Source organism: Nyctibius grandis, chromosome 29 (genome assembly GCF_013368605.1).
Source record: "Nyctibius grandis isolate bNycGra1 chromosome 29, bNycGra1.pri, whole genome shotgun sequence".
In the NCBI taxonomy this organism is placed as follows: Eukaryota; Metazoa; Chordata; class Aves; order Nyctibiiformes; family Nyctibiidae; genus Nyctibius; species Nyctibius grandis.
The window spans coordinates 2,591,845-2,617,300 of record NC_090686.1 but is presented as its reverse complement, the minus strand read 5'-3'; the positions used below and the strand labels follow the sequence as shown (position 1 = coordinate 2,617,300).

At 37.2% G+C, this 25,456-nt stretch overlaps 1 protein-coding gene across 1 annotated transcript in view; it reads right to left on the bottom strand.

Annotated features, from left to right (window-relative positions):
- The window catches only part of SLC6A11 (solute carrier family 6 member 11), a 99,183-nt gene that overhangs the window by 55,440 nt on the left and 18,287 nt on the right, over positions 1-25,456 (bottom strand). The window contains exon 5 of the mRNA XM_068419861.1: positions 16,341-16,473. Coding sequence (XP_068275962.1) covers positions 16,341-16,473 — 133 coding nt within the window. The remainder of the gene's footprint in view (positions 1-16,340; positions 16,474-25,456) is intronic.

Here is a 25,456-nt window from a genome sequence, read left to right as displayed (position 1 = left end):
CATCACGCTCAGGTCACTGGCTGGGACACAGAAAATTATCTAGCAGAGGTGTGCAAGTTCTTATTTTTATCCATGTGGTGGTGAAGGCAATAAATAAGTAAAAAGTCTGAGTCAAGCTGAAACAGTTTCCTTTACAATGAAATGAAAACTCAACTCCAAAATTCATTTTGAGTCAATACAAAAAAATTACATTATATTCCATTTTGTTTTGGTATTCTTTTTACTGAATAAGTAGGAGTGAAAGCTCTCTTGACTGAAAAATGCTTTAAGAAGCCAAAGTCATTATTTCTTAGGTTTATTTCAATATTTAAAAATGAGTGAAAAATGTTTTTTCCTTTTTTTTCCAGCAAGAATTATTCTTTACGTTGGGTCTGACTTTATGAACTTCTCAGCACTTCCCAAATTCCATTTCAACAACATGTTCTGTGTTCAAAAAATTGCCTACCTGTAGTCAAGAGTTCCAAAAGGAGAGGAGGAAAAATACAGTGGAAGTTTTGACTCAGTGCTGAGGACCCTAGTGCTCTAATAGCCTCTACCAGGGCAATCCAGGAATATAGATAAAATTGGAAAGCACTGAAAAAGTACCAAAGGCAGACAATATCTCTGCACTGCAGCAGCTCACATCCCCGGCTGAAGTGAGTGAACAATTCACTTAGACAATGAGTTATTTCTCCCCATAAATATTCCTTAAGCAGCATCAAGTTTTCTAAATATGTGTTACTTGAAATTATTTCCCAGCTAATGACCACAGCTGGTTTTGTTTCCAGATTGCCCGGGACCATTGAAATCAAGATCTGTCTTATTTCTGCTAAAATTGCTCTTCAAGCTTGTTGGTTAATTTGATGGGGTCTAGAGGCCTCATTTAATCAAAACAACGTACTGCCTAGATCAAATGCAAAGCTAGATTTCCATGTATTTCGTAAAAATTCCCTAATTTAACAGATACTGCTGCCCCAAAACATTCATTTGTTAGACTACCACAGGAAACCAAACAGAAATGGTCATAAATACGGCCTGAGAGATTTCAAGACAAATATCTTGGAACATAGCTGTATCTACACGGCAGAACTGGAGCACTTCACACCACCCCCCCAGCAACGCCCCAGTTCCTTGGTTATCCCTACTTCTCAGCTCGGTGTTTGAATGCAATGAGAGAGTGCAAAATGCCCCATATCTCCTTCAGAAAGCAACCTTGCTATGTGAATAGAAGGGATTTTCAGTGATTCTGCAGAGACTGCCCAACCCATACAACTAGAAAACAGAGACTACGAAGTGCTTCTTGGAACAGAATTTCCCCTCCATGCAGACATAATCAGTAAAGCCCAATCATGGGGACCTGAACACACGTAGAAGCAGTTAATTGTGTACATTACTTAAATCAATTATGTGAGCACCTGCATTTAAGCACTAAATAATGGTAAATGCAGATAACCAGATTCTTTCTTGAACTGACCTTATGCATGCACAGCTTAATAACGACCTAATCACTCACAAATGTGCCAATAGCTCCTAAAAGAGCAGGACTGGTCATAATGGATGGGCTGCATCCTGAAAGAATGTCTTTAAATCACAGTTCCATATATTTCAAGAATCCATTCCAGTCTGAATAGGCCTTGGTGAAATTCATAGTAAAATTTGTTTCAGGTCATCAAGAGAAGAGACTCACCTTGCCTAGATTAAGGCTCATAGGAAACTGTTTGCATGGTTGCCCAAAGTTTATGCAGTTTCATCAATGCTACCACATTTTTTGCTGTCATTAAGTGCCAAAGGAGGAGCAGGAACACTTATTTCCTAAATACCTATAGCAAATACAAGTCAGAGAAATCTCAGGAACTGAGTGCAATGACTTGCATCCTCCCACTACTGCTGTTTCCTCAGTCTCCAAAATGATATTTTCCAAACCAAATATTCATCCTACACTTATAAACTGCCTGAGTGTCTTCAGAGGAGTTATGTTGATTAAAAAAGTAAAGGATGCAACAATTCTAAACACTAACATGCGTAAGGGTGTGCTATCCATTTGTTAGAAAGTGTGCTTGTCACATTGTCAATATATGTTTAATACACTACCAATGCAAAAATTCTAACAGTTGTAAAAACAGTGTGCCCAAAATGTTTCTGTGAAGCAAGGGGAGGTCTGTAGTGTAATTTTCAAATGCAGAAAGTCACAGAAAACCTTTAGCAAAATGAGCACTACAATTTGACAAGCAGATATAGCTCTACCAGTGGAAATACAAAAGGTAAGATCAGGGTATTATTGTCCCTAGTACTTATAGGGTGTGGTGGGGGTTTTTTTTGTTTTGTTTTTGGGGAGGTCTTTTGTTTTGGGTGGGTTTTTTTACTCTGCAGAGGCTATTGATTTAAATTCATTCTTTTATCTCCATGATAAATGGGCCAGCTTTGAACTAGAATGAAATAATGGTATCCTATAACTATGAATATCTAAGAGAATAACGCTTATTTATTGTTTTGGTTAACACTCAAGTGCAGAAAGAGGAAGACCTGCCCTGTGGTTGTGGGCAGGGAAACCAGTACTGATAGGCAGGAAGCGAACTTCTGCTCATTACTGCAAGCAAAAGTGTTTATGTAGAGCTCCCGTCAAGGAGGGAACTTGCAGAGCCACAAATATCTCAAAAATCAAAGACTGCTATTTAATCAAGTAAAAGTCAACTTTAAAAATCAATCAGGAAGAATTTAAAATATAAATTAGGACTAATTAATCAACTGAGGGATTTTTTAATTTTGGAAAGGTCTTTAAAAAGTTCATGCTTTTATAAATCAAAGCTGTTCTTTTTCAGAACCTTCCAGGATTTTCAGACTTCTGAACGCCGTCTAGCTTGCCTTTATACACAACAAGCCAGATACTGATATTAGTTACATACATGCACAGAAACCTGAATTTTGCTTAAAAAGTTTAATGTGGTATGAATATTCCTGATATAAGACAATCCCATTTCTACAAAAATAATTTACAGCAGATCAGAATTATCCCATACCAGCACCTGAATCTCCAGGTTTTTTACTGAGCTTGCACAGACAAAACTGGGGGACTGATAAGGCACTAAACGAATTTGATTCCTGAGCTACTCTAGACACACCTTCCAGCTCTCACTGAAGGCACCAGTCAGTATGTTCTGACATATTCTTAAAACGTTTAACCTGTAAAGCAGATAAAGATGCAAGGGTCAGAACAGGACAGGAGCTGATTTTCCTGTCACACAAAAATTTCTAAGATCTTAAATCTGCACTGGAATGAACTCAAAATTTTTGGCCGATTCATTCCTCCAATCCAGAGGACAGTAAAGGTTTGTTTGCCCTTTGACTGCTTGCTGAGAACATGAAACTCCATTTTCCAGATGAGTATTGTCCTCATGTAATTACTAGCTGCTCTGAAGAATAACTAGTTTCAGTGAATCAACACTTTCCAGTGAAACACAGCTTTACCAGAACATTCCTTATCATCTCCAGCTTAGATTGCTTGCTTGTACTGCTTTATTTTCCTCACTTGTCTTTAAAAAAAAACCTCAAACAAACAAACAAAAAAAACAACACACACACCCCCACTCCCAAATGAACACCACCACTAATGAAAAAAAGACAACGGCATGCAGTCTGGGAAGTGGATACAATGCTATCTACCAAAAGGATTAGTAGATGAAGGTTCCTAGCTAGAACTCCTCCTTCATGTAGCCACAAAGGTAAAAGATGCCAGTCAGCAAAGATGAATATAGCAATCAGAGTATAGCACCTGCACAACGGCCTTAACTGGGCAGGAGGCAAGAGGAGAATCAGGCACTGTAACCAGCATATGAGAAGTCATCAAATAAATGCATGGCCACATTAGCAATTTTAAATAATTGCACATATCAAAACCATAAAACATCAATACAATAGGAATTAGGAATTTCCCTAGAACTTTGCACCAAAACTAGTCACACATTAGCCTCTTTTTGATATGTAGTCTATCAGTCTTCTAAGTACTCAAGCAGATATGTTAGTGGCCATCTCTAAATGATTTATCAGTCAATTCTGCACAGTTTTCCAAGAGTACCACAGCATTATTTAATCTTGTGTGGTAAATGCTGGGAAAAAAAATGATTTGTAAACAAACCGGCAAAAAAAGACATCCCTATAGCACACTCATACCTCTTCTTTCTTTTGGTAATTTTTATAATCATGAAACTGTCTTGTGTATTGGACTAGATGACCTTTAAAAGTCCCTTCCGACCGAAAGCATTCTGTGATTCTATTGTGAGGTTCAGGACATTTATAGGATAATAAAGAGCTTATTGTCTAGTATTGAAAACTGTGTGTTTGTCTACCCACAGGATGACAGACAAATTTCTATCATCCACAGGAATATAGGCCCTTATCACCATGGTGACAGCTGAGAGATGTATTCACCATAAAGCATTTGCAATACGACTTGCGTATTAAGTATAATCATTATAACAGACATAATAAATAGCCTTACCACCTAAACTAACAAGTATCCTCATCATTCAGACCTTAATTCTGCACATTTCCATTCCCTATGGCTACTGTATCTATTATAATGCAGTGAGTCACATCTTTATTTTACTTAAAGGCTTATTGCACTGTAACTTCCCTACTAAACAGCCTCTAAACCTAGCCCCTAAATCACCTCCAGGCTGACTTGTAGGACGCTGATCTGACAGTGTGCTGCAATTGTGTTTTTGAGCTGGGTTTCAGTCTGAGAAGAAGAGGTGATGCGATGGACAGGAAAAATGAGAGGAATCACAATATAAAGAGATGGGGCTAGAAGACCGTGTGACTTGGGAGTATGTTACTGCCACAGATTTATTTTTCTTAGGCAAATGCTTTGATCTCTCTGCTCTCCCTTCATCCCTTCAGTTCAACTGAGATCTCTGACTGTTATGCAGATGTAAAGACAAGCTCTCTGGGGAGTAGGCATCTCTCTGTGTTCATCCAAGACTTGGTACACTGAGATTCTAACCTCAGTAAAGCACCAGGAACAAGTGACATACAAACTAAACCACAAAAATACTGACCTGAACTACGGTTAGTTATCTCAGATAGCAATGAACACATTTTATACCCACAGGGAACAACTCAAAGAAGTTTTTATTACAGTCAATTCTTTGTGTCAGACTTACAGCAGTGCCTTACTCCTACATACGACACAATCAAGCTTATACAGGATGTTTCGAGTTTTTTTCTTTTTCTTTTTTAACCACACTAATTTTTCAATTGCCCAGCAGCAGAACTGAATAGCAGGCACATGGCAGCCAACTCACTTCTCAGGGATCTGTTTTAGTTACCAACATAGCACCAGCAGCTGCCTGAAGCTGCCTTTTTTGCTCGTGTAGCAATTTATTTCATTAAGCTTTCCCATTCTTAAGACTGAGTTTGGATTCAATCCATGTTAGCTGACACCGGGGTGGTATAACAGAATTAAAGTTTGTAAATCTCACAAAAACAGCCTTGTAAACAAAACTTCTACTACAAAGACATCTTTACATTGTAGATAAAGCCAAAAATCTGGCCTATACTGACTGCAGAAACTAAAGAGACTGCCTTGCCACTGGCAGGAATTTGATATAATACTAACCTTTCCATACAGTGCCATGGGGATGGATACCTATAAACTGCTTTGTAAGTTGCTAAGAATGAGCCAGTCTTGAAGCTATATAGATCAGCACTAGCCGAGGACAAACTACCTGTGTGAGAACAGGGGATTTACATTATTCTACTTCAACTGAAGAAATATGAAATTGTAGCATCACTAGGACAGCCAGCACTATACATGGACACCAACTCTCATGGTTCTGAATTGAAGCTGAGGGACCAAGAAGATACCTTATATGCTCTTGCTGAAGAAAAGGTGCAAGTAATATTCCAAATATGTAAACCAAGATCCAACAAAAGCAATATCTGTAGGGATTTCTGTACACACCTAAGGAGACTAGGACATGGACAACCACACAAACATTTTTGTACAACATAGCTTCATAAAACCTCAACAGTTATAAATCACAGATACAAGCAGTGTGTCATGCATCTGAAGGACTAATGTTTTAGCCCTAACACATGCATCAACAATGATCACAGTAAACAGAACAACTTATATTTTGGCTCCTGTCTGATGTTCATCTGTATGGCATTGTTCATTGATTATTTTTTTGGGTGGGGGATAAGACAACTGATAAGGAAGGGCAGGTTCTGTGAAAGGAGAAATGAAATATGAAAAGGTCATATATGAAAAAATGACTGCAACTATTGCATTTCCAGTCTTTTTTTATTGGGTCAGTGTATTTATTTTTCACAATGGGCTAAAAGTGCCTGGTAACCTCAATGGAAACAATAAACCTGTATGTGTTACCTTTAGCCAATCAATACATTCTCCTATAGAGATGCCTCAATGTTAATCTGTGCCTTTTGGCTTCATCTTTAATTTTCCAGCAAATTTCACTGCATCACCACTGCAAATACCACAGCTGGCCTTCTGCCCTCTGCCTCCCGCCTCCCCCCTGCTTTGTCAACATTAGGTTGACAGACCAGGTGATTTCTCTGCCCAAAAACTCTCACATCTGCATGTGCCCTGAGCTGTCCTTCAGTGCACTGAAACACACTTTTGACTTGCTTGGGCTGTGGACCAGGGCTCAGATCCAGTCTAAGTAGGCATTCACATAAAAGTGGATCTCTGCTGTTAAGGTGCAGCTGGGAAGGTAGGAAATCATGAAGATACGATTCTAATTTAAGTTTATTATTTCTTACTTTCCCCATCTGTCAAACAGAAGTTTGGGAAAACCACTCAGAGAGGCACAAAAATCTCCTTTTTTAACAAATCCAAGGTGTCCTTAAATGCTCAGTGCACAGGAGACTGAAAAAAATATCACAGTAGCTGTTTTAAAACCTCACACGGAGGAGGCGGATAGCAGAAACTCTGCATGCATCTCATGAATGTTCTACTTTCCCCCTTTGAATACAGAGATCAGTCTTGGACAGAGTGTTAAAGCCTCTCCATGAAGGGCTATTCTTTGGTATTACTTCAGGCTAAAACAAAAGACACTTCAGGAGAAACAATCTTTGCTGCCTAGTTCCTTTTCCTGGGCTCCTACAATGGGCTCCAGTTTTTTTTTTTTCTTCCACACATCTCTCGTGTATTTTTTTCTTCTGTCCTTTTACACTTTCTTTCTGCCTCATTGAATCCATTAAAGCCTTTATATAGCCTGCTATTGAGAAATAAATTTTCTTTGGGACTAGTGACTGAGTCTTAACTGCTGGCAAGCAAGGCTTAACTCCTGATGGGAGGGCAGAGAAAATGATGGGTAAAAGGTACAAAAAGTCCATCTCTAAATTTGGGGTCTTTGAGCACACCGGATACCTTGCAGTGTCTTGCTGGTAATCAGCCAAACAAAAAGGAACGTCCTAATCCTAGCAGTATTTCCACCTCTTTCATGCATTAGTCTTGATACACTGAGTTATCTTTCTGCTCGTACTTTCAACCAGATCAATACACTCTTTTCAATTATTTCCCTTGGTTTAGGTCCATGTGTCAGTCCTTTTTGCACAACTGTAAATTAGAAGGCACTCTGACATCAACAGAGATGTGCTGCTATGAGAGAGACGTAAAATTGGGTCCTCTCTCAATTAATACAAAATTATCCGCAGTCAGTAATACAAGCACTATTCAGGTCTGCCAACAGTGTGATAAACTATTTCAAAGACACTAAAGTTGGATTCAAAGCGATTGCAGAGCAGTTTACCCCAGAACCAGAACAGCAAGCTGAAAAAACTGTCACTCTGGGGTGATAAACTAGGTTTTATGCAGGTGCACAATGCAAGAGAAGCAAGGGAGCTACAGAGGGGCCAAGCAGAGACCTGTCTGAGGACAGAGAAAGAAAAATCAACCCATGGCCCTATCTAGTATAAGAAAAGAGATCTGCATACAAACAGGCCAGCTTAAGCAGGTGTACGCAGGCTGGCATAGAAGCTGCTGGCCCTCCCTGCCTTTCCTGGGGTGGGAAGCTCTGTGGGGTCAGTCTTTTGCCATGGGGATAACATTCTAATAGTGACGGCCTTGGCAGATGATTTGCAAAATCTAAGGCTTGGACAAAAGGGGAAAAGCCTTCAAATCTGGAAGTTCTTAGTAGCTGCTACATAAAATTGAAAACATCTCAACTATCTGAGAACCATATAAATCATTCACAAAATATAAAGAAATATGAGCTGGGGAGAGGAAAAAAAAAAAGGTGAAAAATAATTTACTATTAGTGTGCCCTCTATTGTCTCCAGCCAGGATAATGAAGTTATCTGTGGGGGATGAACAGTGAACCATCCATAAATCATCCTACACTCCCCAGCACTGCCAATGCAGGTGAAGGAGGGAGCACGACTATAAAAAGAGAGGTGAGGGGGAAAGTGGAGAGTTCAATAGCGAGACACGACACTACACTCAGCCAGCCAGAGCCCAACAGCTGACATTTTTCATTTTAAGCTGTTCACACAAATTCTGGGGTTTTCCTCAACAAAAAAATGAAAAATAAAATGTAACCAATATTTAAGAACAGTTGCAGCCTTATTTTTTTTTGCTAGTAATGCATAGCGAGGAGTTTGGTTTGTTGGAATAAACCCTCAACAGCTCAGATATCTATTTTGTATTGAACTGTTCAGGCCTATCAGAATTGCAGTCTGGGACAGAAGGTTTTCAGAAGTACCACAGAGTGAAAAGGGCGCTACACCTTTAGTTAAACCTTGCTAAAATGTGGATGCTAATTAAGTATATTTTAGCACATTTCATTGGCCATCTTATTTATTCACTATTAACGGTCTTACAGTTTTCAGTGGTTGTTTCCTGCCCATCACATTCACAGATTAACAATAATGGCAAAACTACTGACCAAGCCATTTTTCTGTTATTGTTAATAGGTCTATGTCAAGATGCCCCAGTCAAAAGGACTATACTTTACTGTTTTATCTCTGGTCTTTTAACCCATACAATTAATATAGACTTCCATAAAATTTCTTGACAATTTACACTTAAATGGCCCTTCACTGCATTCAGCTCAGCAAATCAAACTGATCAGTGGAACTAATTAAGAAGTAAGGAATAGTGCAGCACCGGGAAGGACAACAACGACGCAGTTACAAAATGAATTTCATGAAGTCCAGCTTAAGATCCTCGTATTGATCACAGCTCTAAAATGCACTTAGCAGCCTTTTTAAGACTCTTGTCTAAGTTTTACATGTAAAGCTTAAATAAAATGCTAAAACCAGGAAAAATGTGGGAGTCCATACGGAATCTAACCAAGTTTGCCAAACATAACATTTAGAATGAGACAGGCTCTCATCAGACCCATTAAGCAGAAAAGAACTATGGAGAACATTACAGGTTACGACACTATGCACATACACAGGAGAAAAAAATTCAATAGTATAAGAGCAAAATAACAAATTATGCCATCACTTACACGTATTCAACCTAATATCCTGCTTATTCGTGGTAGGTAAAACAGTACTGCTGCTCCTTTGAGAAAATAAAGTTCTTCTCTGCTTTGCTATGGTGTTTATAACTTTCCCAATGATTTCATGGTAGAAAGTGAAATACTTGAATGAATAATGAAAGTGACAAAAAAAAAAAATCAGTGCGCCTCATACTTTTATGTTTATATGCGATAACTACATCACCAAGAAAGCTTGCAAGGTCATTTCTAATAGTTTACAATGATTAACTGCAAATTATTTTCTTAACCAGTGTCCTTTTTAGAGATGTAATGGATAACATGAGGCTATCCAATGATAAATTAGAAGAAAAGTCATAAATGTTTTGAGAACATACTGTGTAATCATTAATCTATTATTTTAGCTTTTCACTTGCAGGACTATTTAATCAACCATCTTAGACAACTCATGTTTATGTAGAGAGAGCAGCTATATCTGTGTTTTTTCTTATGTAGCACTTAAACAGATGTAAGCACAGCAATACCTTTCAGCAATGCTTTCCGTGCTAGGGTGAAGAGTACTCACAGAGCGAAAAGGGGTAGCAAGTGATAAACAGAACCATAATAATGTTTTCTAGCATGTTTTCATGTAAAAGCTTGATAAGACTCTGTGCAAGACGTTTTCAAAGTTGATTACGATCTGAAAAACCAAGCCAATTTGTTTCAGAGCAACATCCACAGCTTTTTACAGGGGGGACGGCCTCTCAGCTCTAGGTCTACTCCTCTAGATTGTTTTGTAGACACTTGCTACCTGTGAAAGAGTTGATGCTTTCTGCATGTCCTTGTGTCTTGTCAGGACAACACTCCTGACCTTACCTTTCATCATCACCCTCTATTTTTATTAGCCTCTCCTTCTGTTGTAGTTTTAAAGTGGATCAAGTGGAGAGATAGCATAAAGCTAACACACTCTAAGATCAGGATGATGTTGAACTTCAGGGAACTCAACACAAAGAGTAGGAAAGGATCAAAAGATTCAAAGTCAGAATCAGATAGAATAATGTTCAGTGATTACTGAAGTCTATCTCTGTGATACACAAATTAGTTCCAAAAACATTTGAAGAACAGACTGTTAAGAACAGAAGTACAGTCTTTATGATACTAAAGAGAACTCATTCAAAAAGACCCAACAAATATATAAGACTTGGTCTTACTGGTCTTACAAGCAGTGTGATATTCTAATACTAAATAACACAAAAATCTTGAAAGTATACAACATCCAGAAAATGCTGATTTTGTGTTGAGTCATAAAATGACAAAACCTGATCTACAGGTTTACAGCAGACATTATTTTTTTTGTTGTTTACTAAATGTTTCCCAGATCAAAAGCAATTTTCCTCCAGCTACCCAGATTTTTTTTCCAAATTAGTGTTACCCAGGCAAATTATATCAGAAATAATTATACTTATTGGTGTTACTCAATATGAAAAGGTTTCGGAGAACAAATTGGAATGCACTGTAAATCTGAACAGAGTTTACTATTTTGTAAGGAAGACAAGCTTTTTCTGTAGTCTGCTTTGTTGTAATAATGCATTATTTAATAATACATTCTATTGCCATAGAATACATGGCAAAGTAAAGAAAATGGTTCAGGGTACAAATTCATATGGCAATATTATATGTTAAAAAAATTCAGTAAGATGGAAGCTGTCTTTTTGGCAATGTTTATCTGTAACAACCTTTGGCAGACCTGTTGAAGTCTTCAGCAGACTTTCCCTTAGGTCCAACTCTGCAATAAGACTGAAAGGGTCTTAGCTTCATTTTCCAAGAAATGTAAAAGATATTGCTTATGGGCAAGGGCAGTTTATGGCATTTATCACACATCAAATACTCATGGCTGGTTTACAGCCTTTGGATCCAAATCTATTAGTCATTATTATATTCGTTTCCCTTTTACAAGGAATTGTGCTGTTCTCTTTGTGGCTTGCTTTCAAACATAACATATGACACTTAAAAATGCAAAACTGGGGGTGTGGTAAAATGTTCTAATATCCATACTTGAAAATGATAGCAAGACTTTGGGCTGCTTTTTAACACTTTTGACTCAGCCCTTCCTCATCCACAGAGTGGGCAGAAGTGGGGCTCTTTTATACACCACAGAGAACAGAAGCACATCATGCAATGACGCTATAAAGACAGAGCAAGTTTGATCAGTTGTCCTATGGCTGCGTGACATACTGCATGCTGATTAGCTGCCACTCGCATTCATGATTGACCAGTGGTGCTGACTAGGAAAGAAAGGCTCAAGAGAAAAAAAAAAATCCAGCTATTAACTTAGCTTGTTAATATAGAAGTTTTTTCAAGTCATTTTGTGTGCATGAATAACTGCAGGCACTCAAACCCATGCTGTATAGTAACACAGGTGATACAAAAATGTGTTTTAATCAGGAGTGGATAAAAGAAATATAACAAGCTAAGCAAAAAAAAAAAATAAAAATGTATAATTCTGTAACAAAATTAAATATTGGAATGATCCTACATTTAGGAAAAAAGTGATTAATAAATTACTCATATCATGAGGATAATTAAGCATTGGAATAGGTTGCCCCAAGACATGTGAAATCTCTGTCCTTGGAGGTTTTTAAGATGCAGCCAAAGCACTAAGAAAACTGTTGATCCTTTTTTGACCAAGAGGCTGGACAAGAGACTTCCCAAGATCCCTTCCAGCCTGTACAATTGTGTGATTCTATAAATCCACATACCTGACAGTGTCCCAAACTAACAATATCGCCACCAGACAGGGATGTGTTGATGCATTCAAAAAGTAAGGAAGATGTTTGAACAGAAAAGGAATGATGAATAACACAGTGACTACCATAATGCCTTTATATAACCCTAAGTCTACCAGCCTTCTCGCTTCAAAAGGAATTGTGCAGAAGTTGCTACAAGTGAGGAGTCACTATGAGCTAAAAGGAGTCATCACTATCTGAAAAAACTTGCAGAGTCTCATTAAAAAAAAAAAGAAAAAGAAGAAAAGAAAATATTAGGATTACTTCCTTCACCAAGCAATTTAGGAAAAATAGATTAGGAACTTCTGTTGTCCCTTTCTCAAAGTTTAAAGCACAAGGACATTTAGTCAAATTAATAAATGGACAGTCAAGATCCAAAAAAGAACTGGTTCCCTGGAACCTGAAGATTTCATGAATGTTATATGAACATCAAAAATGAGCAAGACTCAGCAACTATGTAGGTATATACGTTATAGAAATACTCAGAATTGTCATAATTAGCAATCAAAAATATTTTGGAAAAATAAAATACTAAACCAAGCCCAAATAATACTTTAAATGTTTAGAAAATTAACTTTCTTCCGCCTTCTACGTAGTTCTTACCTCATCTTGGGAGGCATTTGATGCTAGCTACTGAAAATATTTCTGCATAAGATGGATATCATGTAATATCAAGCTCAGCAAGTCGCAATATACATGTAACTTTATGACAACATTACATTGTCATATTTTTCTCCTTTTGATTTTGAGTTTCTCATTCAAAGGCCCTGCATTTAGTATATATGGAACATTTTAAATGTGAAAACTAACATACAAATAACTTCTTATCTAAGACTGAATAATTAATGGCAAGAACCTCAGAAAAGGCACAAATATGTTTCTCCCAAAAGCAGTCAGAACCACTTGAAATTATTTTGATATTACACATCTGTTGGAATTAAAAACTAAGATGTTTGGTGAGAAAGTGATGACTTTCAAGAACAGTAATGGAAAAGTTTGAAACATCTTGGTAACAGTGCTAGAAGCACTTCCTTTGGAGTTAAACTTTACGTTAGATTTAATATATTTAATATCTTAAAATATTAAATATTCACAGTCTGAGTAGATGAGCTCTGTGGCAGTGCTAGTTGGAGATGATGGTTTTTAAGGCTTGCATTTTTTTTTCACCATGCATTAGCATGCAGAGTAAAAAGAGGAAAAGAGTAAACCAACCTCTTGAATATTTCACAGAACACAGCTGGATGAAGATGGTAAATCTCTCTCTCCTCCCTTCTCCATTTTGTCTCTATTTCCCTGTCCTCTTTCTCGCTAGCTGTTCTGTCCCTCAGACACCTTCCTTTGAAAATGTTTCCAAAGGTGACAAAACTTTAAGTTTTCCACTTTGAATAAATGTGTTATTTAATTGAAATTATTCAATCCTGTTAAAGTATATAGCAAATTTAACAGGCTAGCCTAAAACCACTTTTAATATTATGATAAAAATCTAGAAATCGGTTTTAAATGTTTCCTGGAAATGAGCATATAATAAATTCAATCTAGTGTGAAGGACTATGATTGGATGAGCTTAAATATGAACTTTCAAAAATGCCAATATATCAGAAATGGAAACTGCAGCCCAGAAGACTGCTCTGTCATGTATATTTCAGAGCATTTCATTCCTTTGTAGCATCCACAACATCTGACTGCTATGTCTGTGTTTAGTTGGTCTGGGAAGGTAGTGAGATGGCACAGCTTTCCAGTGGCTTTGGCTGTAATAAGTGGCAAGTGTAAGAATATTAAAATTCTTAAATAGATCTAAAAAGTGAACTTATGTCCAGGGAAAAAAAAAAAAAAATGTATCACTGGAAAACAATTGCAAGGTCACACATTCATCTATTAAAAAGCTTTCCTTACTAATTACGTGAATGGAACTGGGAAAAGAAATGATCAGTATTGGCTATGAAAGATCCTCACTGCATGTTTCTTGAGAAGCAATGGATCTTCAGCATAGGCAGACTGCTGAGTACCAGTGTCTCCTCCAGAACACAGGAATCTACCAGTCTGCTTTCTAATGATTTTGGAAACAGAACTGCTGCTTGTGGGAAACTGATCTATATGATGAGTCTACTTCTTACAGGACCCTGACCTAGTATTTTTAAGCTTGAGACCTATAAAGATGAATATTGAGTATTAATTCCATTTTCTTTGCACTTTTTCTGCAAGACTGCTAGTTATTTCTACTTAGTTGAAAAGCTTATCATCCCATGTCAAGTGGGCAAGACATGTCTCTTTCTCAGGCTGTTTCACCTAACCTCATCAGAAAGGTGGTTATCAAAATCACAATGAAATAAAATCAAATAAAATTTACTCCACCTACCAGCAAGCTGAGGTTTTAGCTAAGCTATCGAGGGTGGCGGGGCAGAACCCAACCAACCAACCAAAAAGGTCACACAGGTCAGTTTCACTTTAATTACTTCCAAAATCCAAGATCTGTTTCTGGGGAAATGGTATAAGCTGAAAGAATCTCACATGATATGTGTATGAAGAACAACAAAAATCTGAATGTAAACCACAGAAATGGAGAAATGCAAAATACATCCTTTCCTAAACCACTTAGCCTCTCCCTATCAGCAAATGACCCCTACCAATGCTATGTTTCTGAAGTACAGTGCAGTTTTGCACAACTTTGCCTGCATGCATGTGCATTCACTGCGCATGTTTTTTGCTTCACCCTTGGGTCAGATTATACTACGGTAGAACAGATCTCCATCTTCAGACATTCTTTTTGATGGAAAAAAGAAAATTAGTTTTGCTCAGTTTCATTTCTTCACTGCCAGCCTTAGCTCCTCAGACAACTCTAAACCACTTCTGTACCTCCCTGGAGTGCATGCTTCAAAGACATATGGACACTTATCTTGTCATTCCCTTATATCACCTTTGCTTCTCTATATTTTTCTCTTCAGTTTTTTTTTTCCCATCTTTCCTCTAAACTATTCATGCTTATAGGTATCCCTTGACAGTCTTTCTCAGCATTTTTCCTGCAGTGACTTGATAAAAGTAGGGCTGCATAAATCTGTGTGTGCAAATACTTAGATGAAAAATACAGTACCAGATTGACTGACACAGTTGGCAAATACAGACAAAATTCAGTAAATAGTTTCAGCCAAAAATTTGATAGGAAGGAGGATGTGTGTGGTTGAGAAAGCTGAAAAAATTCACCCTGACATTTTCTAAATTAAAAAAAAAATTCTAAATTTCAAACATTTCATTTACAAATGTAGGCTACTAAACCAGAAACAAACAAAACAATTCCAAACTAAGTAAAAAACAATTGAAAATTAAATACACGAAATGTTTCAATCCACCAATTTTTTTCCTTGTATTCTTTGGTTCCAACATGAGAAATTAATGCTTTTTTTAGATCCCACTGGCTCTTTTACTCTCTCTGTTTAGTTGATTAATCAGATATTCTACTCAGAACTACGTCTGCTACTACTCCAGGGGCAACCTCTCCATCATCCCATGACTCGCTTAGGCTGTGAAGTAGTGCCTGTCTGTTGGGTGTCCAGCATGGAATGGCATTCACTCAAAGAGTTACAAGAGTACTAGATAGTCTTCTTTTTCTCCCCTAATAGGCCCATCTTTATCTCTTTGCATTTTTTCACTATTTCTGCTTTTGGTGTTTCATTTGCATTTGTTGCAGGTTGCTTACATTTCTAAATTCTCTTTGTGTAATTTATTTGTGTCACTGAGAGTTTCAACTCCCGTCAGTTTGGGACAAAATTCAAATTTTGGATACCTCATGCACAGAAGTCAACACAACCCAGTATCGATTTCAGGGTTCAAAGACCGGCCAGTAGTGTAGTCTGCTAAGTTAACAAAACCAAACCCAACCCAATCCAACCAGCCTTATCTAACAGAATTAGGGGAAAAGCAAATCATGAAAACCAAGAGGAACAAAACAATGCAAAGTATGACTGATTCTTAATTACCTACTATTACAATTTATATACCCCAAGTATAGTTACTTACAGCAATGCAAGATACATGTGAATTTCTACCATTTTGATTTAAATAAATGTGAGTGACAACACAGGTTTGGAGCACAAGAGAGTCATCATACAGCTGATGCACAGAATTTTAACCTCACCTTTCCAGTAGATTTTGTTCCTTTCCAAATGCAAAAATAGCAGATAGTCCAAGCAGCAAGGAGGCACAGTGCAAGTTCCCAGCGAAGATTCCCAATATGTTCAATTCCATCAGATATAGCTAGCACCCTTCGTCTTCCAAAAAAAGAAAAAAGATAATAATATTGAAGCAAAACAGCACTACATATAAAACACTGGGCTAAAACCAAATCAGCTTCAACCAAGGAGACTCCTAGTTACTGACTACTGAAAATGCACCATGCTAAGACAGAAGAGACAGAAGGAAAAATCAGAATATTCTCAGTGGATTTTACATCTGGTTAAAAATTAACGAATTTTTCCAGGTCAGTGACAAATAAAAAAGATTTTAAAATAGCTTTTGTATAAAGTAAAAGTCAAAGAAAAAAATCCCAAATTTCCTTGAATTAATAACTGACTTATATAAATAATGAAAGGGTTTTTTTCAATTTTACTGTTTTTTTTCAGAAAAAAAGTTCTAACCTTTATTTTTTACCTTGTCACATTTATTTTCATAAATTTCCTTTTGTAATTGAAACTATAATTTCAAAATATTTATTTTCAAAATTGTCAAACATCACTACATTTTCCAGGTGGAAGTATTTTAAAAACAAACTTTTTTTTGTGAAAAGCGGTTAGCAAAAATATGTATTGCATTTACTGTTTGGAAGCAATGTATTTGAAATACTAGCCACTCAGTTCTAAAAACATAAGTCCTCATATATTTTAGGAGCACCCCTCACAGCTCAGAGCCCAGGGCCAAAGTATTTACTAATTTAGTAAACAAGATAAAAACCAAAACTCTTCACACTCTCTTTTTTTAAAAAAAAAAAAACAAGAATTTGGGAACAGAAAAATCAAGTGAATTGCTGGTATTCACACAGGAAACCTGCAGAACCAGGCTTCAATGCTAGTTTCCAGAAATCTGGGCTAGCATTTTATTCATGAGAATGATTTTTTTATATAAGAATGATGCTCGTATCTGGGAGATGCACAGTCCTTTTATGTCCTTTTATATTTACTTTAAATAAACACTCAGATTAAACAAAATGTAAATTATTTACCAGTCAATTAATAAAACATGGGTACTCCTGATTGTATGGATAAAGAGGTTAAAAGCAAGAGCAAAAATTTATTCCTATAATGTTCATTGATTTCGTGAATTCTCTTGAGATTTTTTAATTGCTCTTAAGCCTGAAAGAAACCCTGTAGATAATTAAAAGACCTTTTTTAGGAATCTCAATTTTCCAGAACAATAAAAGTATTATTTAATGGATATGTGAGTTCAGAACTTGATATGGATTTAAATTCCATACATTCAGAGATTTGGAAACACCTCATCATTTTTAAACAATTTGAAGCAAGCAATTAGTCATTTGCTAATTATATACACAGAATAATTCATTTCAGTCATTCATGCCTTTTATCGGTTTAATAAAATTTCTATAGGGACATTCCATGTGTGTTTCCATAAATATGTTTGCACACCTGTATGCACACATATACACATTCACATAAAAATTTCCAACATTCAACCTTACATAAATTATCCTGAGCAAAGTAAGTTTTCTCTGAAATCTGTGCTACATGTTATCTATACAGCCTCAGAGACTTACACTGCCTTCCCTCCCAGAGACACTGTGAATAAAAGCAAATTAACTGAATTTCACAGGTACTCTGATATAGTTAAAAGCCCTATAATAATAATAACTGTATTATATATATAATTGATCTGTAGATAGTTATACAGCTAGTGTAATTAGTTACAATAAAATATATTTAGGTGAAGAGTTAAGTTAAAAACAGTCCAACCTACAATTATCCATATGAAATAATTCCTCCTTTTGCACTTGATTCAGTCATTGGCCAAGGTGATCACTCATGAAGTATAAAGTATGATCATGTAATTCAAGGCCATGCCTAAAATAAACAAATGTTGAGGCTACCTGGAGAGGAACCTGATCTGGTTCTTTCTGCTTTCACCAGCAGTAAGTTGAGGATGAAGGGAAGTTCCTTCACCTGCCTCTAATGATGGAGTAGGAGGGTGGAGACATCAACAGCTGGTGATATGGTGGGAAAATGAAAAGGTCTATCACCAAGTCTTTCAGCTGGCCACACAGATGCTGCAGAACCTATTCAGTCTTTCATACATTTCAAGAGCTGCAGCTACCATTCCTTGTGCAGCCATTTACAACGTACGTGCTGAAAGTTTACTGCTTAGCTAAGGCACGACAAAATTTAACAGTTTGAAGAAAAATCACAAAAACACCCCAAAACCCTAAAGCCTGAGGTTTGTCTTCTTATTGTCCAATTATTATAGATGTATAAGATCTTTCCACTTTAAAAAACAAAAGGAGAGAAGGCTTTACATAAACTTCTTGCAATAGCAAGTATTACATGCTTAAATGTAAAATTATTGCCACCTCATCCACATTTCCTCCTCTTCCAGTAACTAGCTTTATTCTGCAAAGCTTCTACCATCACCTAGTTAGGGAGAGAAGTGATCTAGCATGGAACACCCTCCACTAGCTAAGACCTGCAAAGAACCTAAAGAACTGTGATCAAAATGCATTCAAAAATGAAGAGAGGTAGCTTTTAAAGAAGGATATATTTTAATCAAGAAGGGGAACAACATATTTTATATCCACAGTCTAGAACTGAAAATAACATCAGAGCGCCATAATTACGCAGAAAGGCTGATGAAATAGATACTTAAAATTCAAGTTCTTCTAAGTAATTTGACAGATGAGATCATGTGGAATTTGACTTGGGATGACATCCACCCTCTTTACAAATTCTCATGCAAAAAGCAAAAGAAATCCTTGCATTCTTAGCTCACCTTGAATAGCAGGTGAGAGAAGTCTTGCAAGGGAACCAAGACAAAAAGGGGTATAATATGATTAAACATGATCTAGGCAATAAAAGGCCAATGAGTGTGTACTGAAAACAGGCTATGGATAACCATGTTGAAAGAGATATTAAGAGTGAATAGTCCACCGCAGAAACCTCATGACAAAGCAAAGAACAGGTATTTGCAAAGAGACCTATTTTGATTGCGGGTACTAAAATGTTTCTTTTTAACTAAAACATTTTATAAATGGACTAAAAAGCCTCAAACTATAAATTACTGTCACGGAAAAGAACCAGCCAATAAATACCTTAATGTTCCTCATTTGGGCACCCGTGTTTCCATGCAGAGCCTACCAGACTAACAATCTTAACCTACCAGTAAGATTTCTGCTCTCCCAGGATTAAGGAGGCACAGCTTTGACAACTGCAGCTGCTAATATCAAGAAAATATTGTAGAGTAAACCTTTTGCAACCCTATGAAAAGAAAGCAGCATATTATCAGCCTGCTGGCACATGTACGGTCAGCACAGTATATACCAGCAATATGTCAGGTATATCTACACAGTATATACCAGCAATATGGAAATCGCACAGTTTTGTTGTGAAACTATACACATCCAACCTATCTTCAATGACACATAAGTGTACATTACCTAACATTTCCACTTTATAGCTGCAATTGATTTTTTGGGGGTTTTTTGGGGGGTTTGTTTGTTTGTTTTGTTTTTTAAGTAAGTATTAGCATACTGACTTAAAGATGCAGGTTGGAAAGAAATTGGTCCAAGTTCAGTCTGAACTTCACAATCAGATTGAGAGAAACTCATAAGACAACCAGGGGCAGCCTAAAGAATTTTAATTGCTATTTTGCTTATAAAGGTTCTAACTTTTATTTTCAAGTGGCACACTACATTTTAAAATTAATAGTACTTTTTTTAAGATTAAAAAGAAAACTAAACCAAGAGAACACACAATCAAAAAAAAAAGGAAACGAAATGTTTGTGTTTGGGCCACAATAATTGTGAAATGGAAACTTTTTTCATTTAGCTTTATTTTCACTGAAAAATAATAATGAACAAATTTCCTTATGTTTCAATCAAACCAGTTTTTTTTTCTGGCTATTTAGATGATATGTAGGTACACGTGCACCTAAACATAAGTAGCATTTCTTTTCCAAAATGGGGAGGGGTGTGAACACATGTAAGATGGCTGCAGTAACGAGATCAATGCTATGGAGAAACGTGTAAGCTTATTCAGCTGCTGGATGCCACAGAGCCACGCTAACCCAGCACCCTGCCTGGGCTAAGAATTACAAGTATGATTGCCTGCAACACATGCCATGGATATAGCTGTGCTGCTTTGGTTCATGAGCTAGACAGTTCAGAGAGCCTGGAACCTCTGCACTAGACCCTGTCATATCATGCAACTTCATGACAAAACCTGCTACAGGACAACCCCAGCAACAGGAATGGCTCCTGGAGGACTGGTAAATTTATTTAAGAGAGGCTGGCAATTTCCTCAGTTGAAGATTTGTGTATATCTATATGGATGATGAACTGCATCACACCAGTCACTAATTCGCACGAATGCCACCTGCCCAGTCTCATGGTACCTCTCAATACTCATGTCCTGCCAACAGTTATGCATAGGGCTACAATCACTCCTCAACTTCCAGACCCATGAATGTGTCAAATGAGATATCAATCTTTATTCAGCTGCCTTGTAGCCTGGTTGCAGACCTGTGTGCTGTGGGAAAAATATATGCAAATCTTTCAACAATAACTCTCCAGTGCTGCCACCACACTGCAAAATAGTGAGCGTGATGGAAGTATATGACTGATACATTGACATACTCGGGGCTCAAACAGAGCTTGCAAGATTACTTTAGACTCGCACTATATAATCCACGTCCAACTGTCCAAGTAATCCATCCCACTAGCTAGTCACTTGAATTACCTTGCTGTTCTTCCCTAACTGCATAACAACTTCTTAATAAATAAATTTTATTACTCTCTCTCATGGTTTCAGAATGTTTCACACACCAAAAGACAACTCTGTTTTATAGAACACAATTCTCAGCGAAGACTCGAGATAAGGATTTTTAAAAGCAACCAGTTTCTAGAAGCTGGCTGCCGAAAGTCAATGCTCAGTCTTTTCTGAATGCTCTGTGAGAAGGCTCAAATAGCAGACACCTACCTAACCCATCCAAAAATCTTGGCCGGATTCTTTTTTAAAGAGTATCATAGAAAGTAAATGGTAAAATAATGGCCTCAACGTAATTAGCCCTGCTGCTGTAAATTGTTTTGTATTTTCTTTGTTCAAACAGACCAAAGGTTTAGTGTTTCCCTTAGCAAGTAAGCAGCAACAAGTCCAGAACATATAATTAAACTATAACATACAAAGTATGCAAAGAATATATCCAAGGAGGAGAAAGTCTTGCTCAGAGGCCAGCAGTGATTTCCTCACGGGCCCAATGCAGCTCTCCCTCATACCAGGGCCTTTGCTCTCCTGCTGAAACCACCTGAAACAGCAGCCACAGATGCAGGTTTTGAAAGGAGGAGGCTTCAGAACATGAAATTCTTCTCACAAAGCCTCAGTTCAGTCTGACTGTAGATACCCTCATATCTGCTCTTATTCTTTTATTATTCAACATAAAAAAAAGGGGGTGGCATTTTGAAAATACGATTCTCCCCTGCATCTAAGAAGTGAGGTTGATGTGTTCAGGGGTCAGAAGATGACAGAGTAGATCACAGCTTCTTGCTCCTCAGTAGTTCAACTTCTATCTAAAAGCTGCCTGACCTTGCATAAATCACAAAAAAAAAAAACAAAAGAGATAGTGCAGCTTTCGCTATGTCTTCCTCTTCTTCTCCTTCCACTGCAAGTTCCCTACACTGCCTTGTTCTCATCTCTTAATGCAGGAGAGGATAGAGAAAGAACAAGAGCAGTAAAATCAGCATTGAAAGGGATACTCTGTTTTGAAACAACAGGCATTTGAAAAAGACAAGTTCTATAGTGAGATGCCCAAGAAGAGCCAAATCTGTGCAGGATGTTTGCACCAATGTTTCAGCACTTGTGACTGCACATATTAAAGCAGAGCAGAAAGGAGTAATTTATGCGCATTGTATAATTTATGCAGATTGCAACAGGAAGAGGTTGCAAACACCTCATGGTCATTGTAAGTGAAATTATTCTTGAACAGAGGGCCTCGGTGTCACCCTAAGCATCCCCTGGTATAAACTACATGGTCTTGTAAAATAAGACAATGGGATCCCAAGCCAAGCTACAAACCATAGTGGTTTTATATTCCAATTGTCAGGTGATATTAAAAGTAAAAATGAAAAACAGTGATTTTCTGAGCACAAGGTACCCTAGTTAGATAACTACATAAGCCTGACAGTCTCAGGGAAGCCACTGGAGATAACTGACAAAGCTAACTCATGTAACTGAATGATCAAGAATCAGAAACCTAAGTTAAGGGATGAGTTCAAGACATTTCGTTGTGATAAAACTTTTCAATTGTCAAACCTGAATGTCCCAGGAGGGATTAGAATGCCAGTGGCCATATGAGTTAGCAAAGGTGCCACTACATACCAGACATACTATAAAAAAGCAGACATGTCTAGTAATTGCCTCCTAGATTTTGCTTCTTGAATTCTGTATGCTTTCCCAAAGGAACCACTCACATCTGTCCTTAACAGCACTACTAAAAAAATACAAATAGAATCCGGAGAGTTCATTTTCACTTCATCAGTTTGGTTCATATTTCCATGTGGGGGTGGGGGGTAGGATAATCTTTTTCCATGTGTGTACCAAGACTTATTAGAGCTGAGGATCTTTAAGGAAAATCCCCCCAAATTAAATGAGAATAAATATCTTAACAGGCATTTCATTGGAATGTCTTGAAACTTTAGCACTAGAATTCACTAAAGCCAGTGGCCTAGGGCCTGAATGTACTTCCCTTCAAAAAAAATATTGCAAACTCTTTTACCTTGCAGGTCATTTAGGAGAAAAGATACTGGGTTCAGGAAAGTTCTCATGATCTCTTAGTAAATGAATATTTCCATAAATCATCATACATTTAAAGAAATTTAAAAAATCAACTACAATCCTGATAGAAAAAAGCCCAAGAACCCAGAGGACCACTGTAGCTGCCAGTACAACAAACTGGAGGTAGCTGTAGGTAACCATTTGAATTACCACAAAATGTAAGATCACTGGTTATTATGAGCTGTTTTAAGCAGAGTAACTTTGAGTGTGCAGAGTTCGCTGCCCGCAACATAAGACTATGTGAAACATTTGCTGCAAAAAAAGATTTGTCTTGCACAGAGACCTGAAGATACAAATCATTAACTATTTTTGGATCTCATTCAAAACAGAAATTGATGAGAGTTTGAAAAGATTTATTGTAGGTATTGAGTTTATTTTTTTGTTGTTGTAGTTGTTCGGAGCTTTTTTTGTTTTGTTGTTTAAAAATACGCAGCAGTTCAGTTTCTTGAACCAGCCAATAGCCTGGGAAAGAAGCCAGGGGACTGGTGGCATTTGAGCATCTTGAACAGAATATTGAGGGAAATAAGCTCCATTAGAATTAGGTTAATTTGGATTGCAAAGGTTAACTCAAACCAGAGTAAGGTTTTTAATTCAGTAGTAGCAAACTATTCATTCTGCACAGAATATTTTGCTTGTAAACAGAAAATTGAATTTAAACCAGAGTGGATTTGTAACATGTCTCACACCCAAAGACGCACTATGTTTGAAGGTTTCGTTACCTCTAGTCACACATATATAGCTTGACTAAATGCTGTTGAAGATTTTTACTTTTCTTCCCATACATAACACAGGAAAAAAAGCGATCGAGGTTACAAGAATCTAATGAATAAAAGATAAATTTAAGTGGAATAATAGGACATATACCTGAAGGGTGGCATGCTTTATGTTTCCTGTCAGCTGTCAGAAATGCTGATACTTGGTCACATTTACAGCTAGACTGAATAAAATCATGACTTTATTACTACAGTGCAGATTTTTTCTGGTTACAGCTTATAGTACCAAATACTGTAAGCCTATTGTAAGCCTACAGTTTAACTTGAATCAAAATATAAGCGTGGATAAAAACAAACATGGGCAACGTGGGGAAGAGATAACAGTGCCATAGGAAAAACTAAGTACACAAAAAATAATATCCTTAGCAAGAAACTAGACAGCATACTATGACTTTTTGCTACTTACATTCCAGGAACATACTGTTGCTAGCGGTTACCTCTGTCCTTTCAATTAACATCATTGCATGTGTATACTCTAGCAAAATTTATAAAGATAAAATCTCATGAGGAAATTATTTCGAAAAGTACTATATACTTACTGAAAATGCTTTTAATTTGTTTTAGAATGTACTAAAACACCTTTCAGTTTAGTAGTTCAGTACATCTGACAGGAAGCAGGGCCCCTCCATTGTTGGAATTGCTGTAGAGGGGCATTATGATGAGATAACTGCTACTTCTGACTACTCATAGCTGAAAAGTAACCTTTCCATCCAAATTTGAGAACTGACATTTTGAAAGCTTACAACACTACATTTTCCTGGGAAAGAGTGTCTTTATTAAAGTGTTCCAATGTGCAGAGCTGTACCAGGCTCTTGAATAGAAAGAGGATTAAGTGCTGCCAACACATTGTTGAAAGGAATGTACCAGGAGTACTTATTGCATTATTTCATGATTTGAAATGCTGAAGAACCAATCCAATCTATTTGAGGAAGGTCCCTTCACGTTCCCTTTCTGATTTGGAGCAGTTTCCAAGACATTTTTCTTTAAAAAAATAAAAAATACAACAACAAAAAGCACCCAAACAGAGGAGGGAGCCTCTTGAGGTCACCTCTCCATCTGTATCTGTTCAGCCAGGAACACAGGTAGCAATGTTCCTTTTTACTCCCAGCCAGACTCTGTCCTCAGAGCATTCTGTGGGGAATAAAAGGAAAAGAAAATGAAACCACTAAGCAGCAGTAGTGATACTGTACAGTGGCCTTTCTTATTATATGCTTTGGTATGCTCCTTTCAGCCCCGCAGGTTTTTCAGACCCAGTCCATATTTACCTTGTGAACCTTGTTACTGAGCTGCTTGTATGAAAAACATAACACATTGAGTACCAGCGCTGCACAGATTTCCCGTTGGTTCAGTAGAAAAGTATCGACATCTTTCAGTCACTGTCTATTCCTGTGTTGAAGTGAGTTTAAGTTTCTATCCAAAGACATGTTTTCTAA